Source organism: Sinocyclocheilus anshuiensis, unplaced genomic scaffold (genome assembly GCF_001515605.1).
Source record: "Sinocyclocheilus anshuiensis isolate Anshui unplaced genomic scaffold, SAMN03320099.WGS_v1.1 scaffold337, whole genome shotgun sequence".
Classification (NCBI taxonomy): Eukaryota; Metazoa; Chordata; class Actinopteri; order Cypriniformes; family Cyprinidae; genus Sinocyclocheilus; species Sinocyclocheilus anshuiensis.
The window spans coordinates 725,616-732,928 of NW_015537968.1; the positions used below are offsets into that span (position 1 = coordinate 725,616).

The 7,313-nt window shown below is 40.1% G+C and overlaps 1 protein-coding gene across 1 annotated transcript in view; it reads right to left on the reverse strand.

Annotated features, from left to right (window-relative positions):
• LOC107668329 (cytochrome P450 26B1-like) overlaps positions 1-7,313 on the reverse strand; it is a 20,070-nt gene that overhangs the window by 5,203 nt on the left and 7,554 nt on the right. The window contains exons 2-4 of the mRNA XM_016460172.1: positions 5,267-5,491; positions 1,488-1,763; positions 1,200-1,355 (exon numbers count right to left, since the gene is read on the reverse strand). Coding sequence (XP_016315658.1) covers positions 1,200-1,355; positions 1,488-1,763; positions 5,267-5,491 — 657 coding nt within the window. The remainder of the gene's footprint in view (positions 1-1,199; positions 1,356-1,487; positions 1,764-5,266; positions 5,492-7,313) is intronic.

Genomic DNA, 7,313 nt, shown 5'->3' on the forward strand with positions numbered 1-7,313 from the left:
CTCCCGGCGCCTATTTATACTATAGTCGCACCGGTAGTGACGTCATGGCTGTCGCCGGCCAACGAGTTGGTGTTTTTTAAATGTATGCTTCAGACACGGGTCACGGCGAGGCGTTCCCCATAGCGACCCCTAGAGGACGCAGTGTCTCGTTCCCTACTCAGGGAACCATGGTTACATAAGTAACCTGAGACGGTTTCTTTTCTCTCTCTCTTCTCTCTCCCTCACTTTTTTAAATGCTTGCCAGTGAATTGGTGTTGACAGGCCTGGGAGCCGCCACTGTCTGAGGAGACTACGCATGTACCTTACAAAAGCAAAAAGCTGAAACATCTGAGCTGAGTGGAATAACCAGGTAACAATAGTCCACAGGGAAGCATTTATTGACTATTATCTGTGTCATTAAATGTCTGTCATCCCGGTTTGGATATGTGACTAGAGAATTGAGCAGGAGAGAGAGAAGAGAAATAAAGAGAGCAGTCAGTGGGTAAAGTGTGCTGCCAGAGAGTCACTGCAAGCCTCTCAATATCACAGTGTCAACTTCCTGTTTTGCTTTAATATGTAATCACAATTTGACCTCACACTGAATAGAGACTGGGAGGATGACTGTGTGGTGAAAACCATGACCAGTTTTACGGATGTGTAATGTGCAGCATTAAATAGACATAAACAACTGATAAAATATCTCAGTTTCAATAAGACTTCACATTGTGTGTCAAAGAGAACTCCTCTATTATGCAGACTAGGCGGTTATTCAATTTTTTAATACAGACTGCCTCGCTTTCTACTGCCTACCTAGTCAGCTACCTACCTAGTCTCTTTATCACTGATTTGAAAGACCCTACATATGCTACAACTGTCTTTAACAGTCACTTACACGCGACACAAATAGTGCTCAGTAGGCAAAGTGCACAAGACGTGCTCACATTTGATTCCAGTAGAGTTTGACATTAGTGTGTTGTCTGATGAAAAAAATTATCAATAGTTTTTAGTATCATTATGCTGTACATTTATAATCAACATTTCTCTTGCTTCACAGTGACTGATTCACTGTATGTTTTTTCCACTATGTTTGTTTTACATATCACGATTTTTTATAATTTTGCTGACTACTGTTCGGAATAGCCTTCACTCAGGAAAGCGCGCCTGCGAGGCCTTAAAATGTTGTCTACAGAGCTGTAGTGTATCAGTGGTGCTTCGCTCACCTTGAGCTCCTGCATTGTAAGCTCTGTGTTGTTCTCCTTGGCGCTCTCTAGAAGCACATCAAGAGCATCAGTGTAATCTTTCCCCTGTGTGTGGAGAGGTTTCTCTCTGATGGCTTTTTCTATGCTTTTCTGGAGTGAGTCTCTTGCACAAATACCCTGCAAACGTACAAAAAAGTGTATTAGTTGAAGTCTATTTGTTGATCTGTCACTGTGTACTTAATGTGCAGAGACGATCCAATCCCTTTTTCTATTTTGAAGTGATTTAGACAACACATATTGACATTTTACCTTCCTATAACCACTAAACGGCAGGTCGATGGGAAGGCTAAAAACATTCTCCACAAAATCCTGGAAAGTGCGGAAAAGACAGTGCATCTCCTCTTCAGAGACGTGGAAACCCAGTAATACACGCACTGCCATGTGGAAGGAGAGCCGCTGGGATTCCCGATAAACATTGATGGGGTCAGGATTGGAGCTCCACACCCGCAGGGTCTCCTGAATGACCTGCTGGATCTTGGGCAGGTAGCTCTCCAGAGCCTCGTGACTGAAGACTTTAGCAAAGATCTGAGAAACACAATTGAAAATGCAGTCAGTCTGCTGTGTTTTGGTCTTTGCATCAATTGAGAACAAATATGACATGATAAATAGTTTTGCAATCAGATGAGGATTTTATAAATTTGCAGCTGCAAGTGCCAAAACTTCAGCTTCATCCTGTATTTTACCAAAGAGCCCAGGACGTGATCTGATTGGCCCAAGAAAGCAGTGGGAGGGATCTGCTTCCAAAAACATGCAGGTTCATGAACCTGCCCAGATGTTTGACACTGACTGACAGCAATATTATTTAAGAGTTTGTATCTACATGTACAGGTGCATCTCAATAAATTAGAATGTCGTGGAAAAGTTCATTTATTTCAGTAATTCAACTCAAATTGTGAAACTCGTGTATTAAATAAACTCAATGCACACAGACTGAAGTAGTTTAAGTCTTTGGTTCTTTTAATTGTGATGATTTTGGCTCACATTTAACAAAAACCCACCAATTCTCAACAAATTTGAATACTTCATGAGACCAATAAAAAAAAAACATTTTTAGTGAATTGTTGGCCTTCTGGAAAGTATGTTCATTTACTGTACATGTACTCAATACTTGGTAGGGGCTCCTTTTGCTTTAATTACTGCCTCAATTCGGCGTGGCATGGAGTACCCTCCTTGTGAAGGGTGTCAATGATTGTCTTCTGGACAACTGTCAGATCAGCAGTCTTCCCCATGATTGTGTAGCCTAGTGAACCAAACTGAGAGACCATTTTGAAGGCTCAGGAAACCTTTGTAGGTGTTTTGAGTTGATTAGCTGATTGGCATGTCACCATATTCTAATTTGTTGAGATAGTGAATTGGTGGGTTTTTGTTAAATGTGAGCCAAAATCATCACAATTAAAAGAACCAAAGACTTAGACTACTTCAGTCTGTGTGCATTGAATTTATTTAATACACGAGTTTCACAATTTGAGTTGAATTACTGAAATAAATGAACTTTTCCACGACATTCTAATTTATTGAGATGCACCTGTATATTGCATGAAAACAGAGTTGCACTGTTCCAAAAATGATTTGTTTTTGACTCAGGCTTATGGACCTGCATTGCTGGACTACACTTCCCACAATGCTGCTGGCCCATGAATCACATCATCCATCACAATCCAGTCTGTGCTCTCCAGGCAAGAAATTTTCATGAAAATATTATCCTGAAGCCATAGTCAGCAGCTAAAGGCCAAGCTTATTTGTCTAATAGTTTAAAGCATGGAACATTCTCATTAATTCTGAAGTACTTACTATTTTTGACCTTCTCGTACTTTTAACTGCCACACACCTACCTCCACCTCGCTCTCAGAATATCTGAGAGAGTTCCCTCTGCATCAGCAGTGAGGGTGAAAGGCGAAGGTAAGATTTTCCTGGCTGCAGCTGCGCATTTCTAATGTACCTCAGTTGTGCTGGTTTGTTTAGTGAAATAACATCCATGTTCCACAGTGCCCATGACTAACAATAGCACTTTTTATATGCCATCTCATTCCAAATACCTCGTCTCCGCCCCACTTTTTTCCACAGTAGTAAAGGGAAGGGGTGCGGAGACTTGTGTGTCCTCCTCCTGTCTCTCCGTCTGACTTTCTCTCGCCAAGACCCATTTCTTTGTGTCTCCTTTCCGTGCTGTTCTTCTGAGACACTTCATCTCTAACTCTAAGCGATTAACTGGCTGTTAGTATGTCATATTTATATTATTTCACACCCATTTACACTTGGTTTTCAGTGTCCTTCTCCATGTATATAAAACCGCTAGTTATCTGTCCATTCCACTACATCGCTAACATCAGATCCTTTTCTGGCACATCACAGTGGTCCACATGTGTGGAGAAAAACGAGTGGCTACAAGCATGTTTGCATCACACATCTCTCTTAGCTACCCATAATTTAATATATGCAATACAACACCATATTTATGCTGCTTATTGGTTTGGGATTTTTTTGAAGGTTGCTATTTTCCTTTTGCGAGTCTTTGCGCACTAGACAGACGTCAGTCAAGCTCCACTAATGCCAGTCCCCATTATACACGATTTGAACACTACTGGGGAAAAAAACAGCCGCCTGTCTTCATTACAAAACGTGACTTCTTGTACTGCACTTTCCACACACATACACACACGGCCTTTTAAAACTCCCCCACCCTAATAATTTCCATATGTCTTAAATTATATGAAACTGCTCAAAGCTGCTGGTTTGACCAGAATGTAAAGACCTCTTTATTCTCTCCCCCAAACCATTCACGTTCTCTCCATTTCTCTCTACTTTTCCAATCGCTCGCTCGCTCGCTCTCTCTTTTCTCTCTCTCCCCCGCTGACTAAAACAAAATCCTTCATTCACAGCGAGAACACTTTGTGTAGGCAGGTGAGTGCAGAATTAAGATCCTGTGCCCTCTACTGGCCAACCTAATAAATTCAACACCTCACCAAATCCACAGCTTGATAGGCCTTCTGCTCTATAGCTGCATCAACAAGTGTGATTTAGTTGCTTCTAATATTACTCAGTGAGCTGTTGTGCATCCTGTTAGTGACCAGCACATAGATATAGACATGGAAGAACTTTCATTAAGAATTTCCATTAATACAAAGCCAGTTAAAATCAAATATCATTTGTTTTCTTCTAGGAAATTATATAATTTATTTAGCTATATCCCAAGCTCGTTTGGATCTAATGCTTGCATTCAGTGTATCTCCAGTACATGTATATGTGTAGCAATTGTCTTCGAAGAGACATTTACAGTAAATTTTATTCTTTCCCAAATGTCATGCCTAGAACAGGACGTCCCAGAGAGCTTAGAGGCTCTAACAGGCCGTGTTGATGAACATACCTTTCCAGTCTAAAATATAGAAAGTACATTGCTGTATGCCTCCAGAGAGGTTGAAGAACAAATGAAAATATATTTATGACATTAGTGCGCAGAGCAAGACATTGAAACCTGGCTGAAGGGGGGTTAATAAGGCGGTCTTTGTCCGTCTGAGGCTGGCTGACTAATTAGCAGTCATTAGGGGGTTTGCGTGAGGCCCTGGACCAGGAGGATTAACCAGACTGATTACACCCCGCTGACCCCTCAATGGAACAGGTGTGTGGGGTGAAACTCAAGCCTCCAAGGGACTGAAAAGAACCAGGGTCCACAAAAAGCTATTTTGTCCCCGAACAATGGGTTGGATTTGAGGAGAATCTAGTTATGACCATAATCCTCCATTGTGAGCAGACTGTTATGTGTAACAATAGTGAGCAGGGGAGCAAGGCATTGTGGGTATCTGTTTCCAAATCTGGACCTAAGGATGGCACAGCCTTTTCCATTTGACCTACTATCTTTTTTCTTTCACTCCATCTCACTTCTTACTCTATTTTGTCCTTTCACAAATTCAAAACATTTTTCATTGGCAAGGCAGGGAAATGGTGCACACAAAAACCATCCATTAGGAGATAAGGATGGTTCCCACACATAACAAGACTACATTTGAGTGTTAACAACCGTATATGGACCTTACCTTTCTCCTTTTGCGGTGGATGTCTCCTATAGAGTTGGCCAAACTGTTGGGACCCAGTAGAGTGCTGGTGCTTTGGGGCCAGTCCACAGTGACCAGGCTGTGCTCTCCCATCAGAACCTTACGCACATGCTCTGCCCCTGTGACCCGGATGAGCGGCCGTCCCAGCAGGTGAGTCTTGAACACGTTCCCATACTTCTGCCTCCTTGACGCATGGAAACCTGCACCCTGAAAAAGAGAAGCGGGTGCAAGAAGAAGAAAATACATTAGTTGCAGATTAAACAGTGGAACAGATTAGGAAATCAAATTAGTAAATGCATTTGATGTTACACTGTAAAAAATGTTAAAAGGAAAAAATGGCAAACTGCTACAGTAAATAAAAATGTTGATTGGCTAACTGTGAAAAAATTATAATATATTAACAATTATATGTTTAATCTTAAAATTATATCTTTTTAAAATTACATTTATTATAAAGTATAAATTACCTTTTAATTTATTTTTGGATTTTGGATTTTCACAAAGCTGTTGCACCGTGCTCTTTTGTCACTTAATATTTTATTTTACATTAATCACCAGCAGGACAAAACACAAACGTTTCAACTCAAGGCCTTCTTCAGTGAGATATTTTATTTTAAAATAATACTGTACAGTATTGTTAATATTATGATTTTAATAAGTCACCAACTTGCCTGAAACATTGTCACTGTGCTTTTGTTATGATACATTTTTACCAACAGCTGTTGGTTTTAAACCGTAAATTGAACAGAATTATTACCTTTGTAGTTTCAGTGACATTATTAGCCTTTAGCCTAGCAATAACCCATAAAATTGTCTGTTGGGGACCCTCTGCAAGTGGGTTCCCCTACGTAGAAATTGTGTTCACAACATTCTTTATACAATTGGGTTAGCTTAAGCTAAGAAGGGGCTCAGGCTTAGCCTTCGGGATCACGCTGAGAGAAGTGATCTAATGAGTATGAGCACAGCCATTAGCTCTAAGAAGTCCTAATCAGCAAGGAATCCAGTACATCCTGCAAATTTTCACCTTTGATCCCTTCACCTCTACAATTTAAGAACAAGCAGAGTGATTACCCCAAACATCTAAAAGGGACGTTTAAGGGTTACAGAAACACACTTCAGGCTTTCTCAGGCCAGGAGACATGAACCTGAATCTGCCTGACTGAAATGTCACAGTGTTAACACTGTATGTATTTCGAGCATAAACAAATACATTGTAAATAAGTGCATTATTTTGCACAATACTAAAGTAAAACAAATTTTTAGTCATCATGCACATTCAAGTCTAGTTGAGTAAAATTATGAACATGAAAAAAGACTAGCTCTGGAGTGAGTTGCTCTGTATCACACATAGTAATTGCCTCTGGCCCTTGAGACCTCTGCTGAGCACATAAAGACAGCCTGTAACCTCTCAGCCTCACACACACATACTGACCCCATGGCAGGAAGTGGCATTAGAGCTGTTTGCCCCCCCACCAAAATTTGTGACCAGTTTCATCGAGCACACTCCAACACTCACACTCTTATTTGCAAGGATAAATTTAGCAGCATGCAAGGCTTTTTTGTCCTGTTTGGCTGAGAGAAACTAGTCTGAATACACTTCAGCATGCATGCTTCAGCTCAGCATGCTATATGCTTGCTTCTGTGTGCTACTGCCTGTTCAATTGAAATGTCAAGCAAAATTGTTTTTCCAAGTAACATAAATCATGAATTAAAGTATTTCATTATATTATAGATGATGTTTTACCATTGACAGATTTCTTTTTGGAGTGCTTTTATGGCATTTACGGCTCAGGTGATTGGCTTAATATCACTTATCAAGTCAAGTCAAGTCTGCTTTATTGTCAATTCTTCCACATGTACAGCACATACACACAGAGAATTGAAATTGCGTTACTCTCAGACCCTTGGTGCATACAGATAACACTAACAGTAGAACATAAATACAGATATACAGATTAAATATAAAATACAACTATACAAATAAGGTAAAATGTAAAAAAATATATAAAAAAAAAAAAAATTAAAAAAT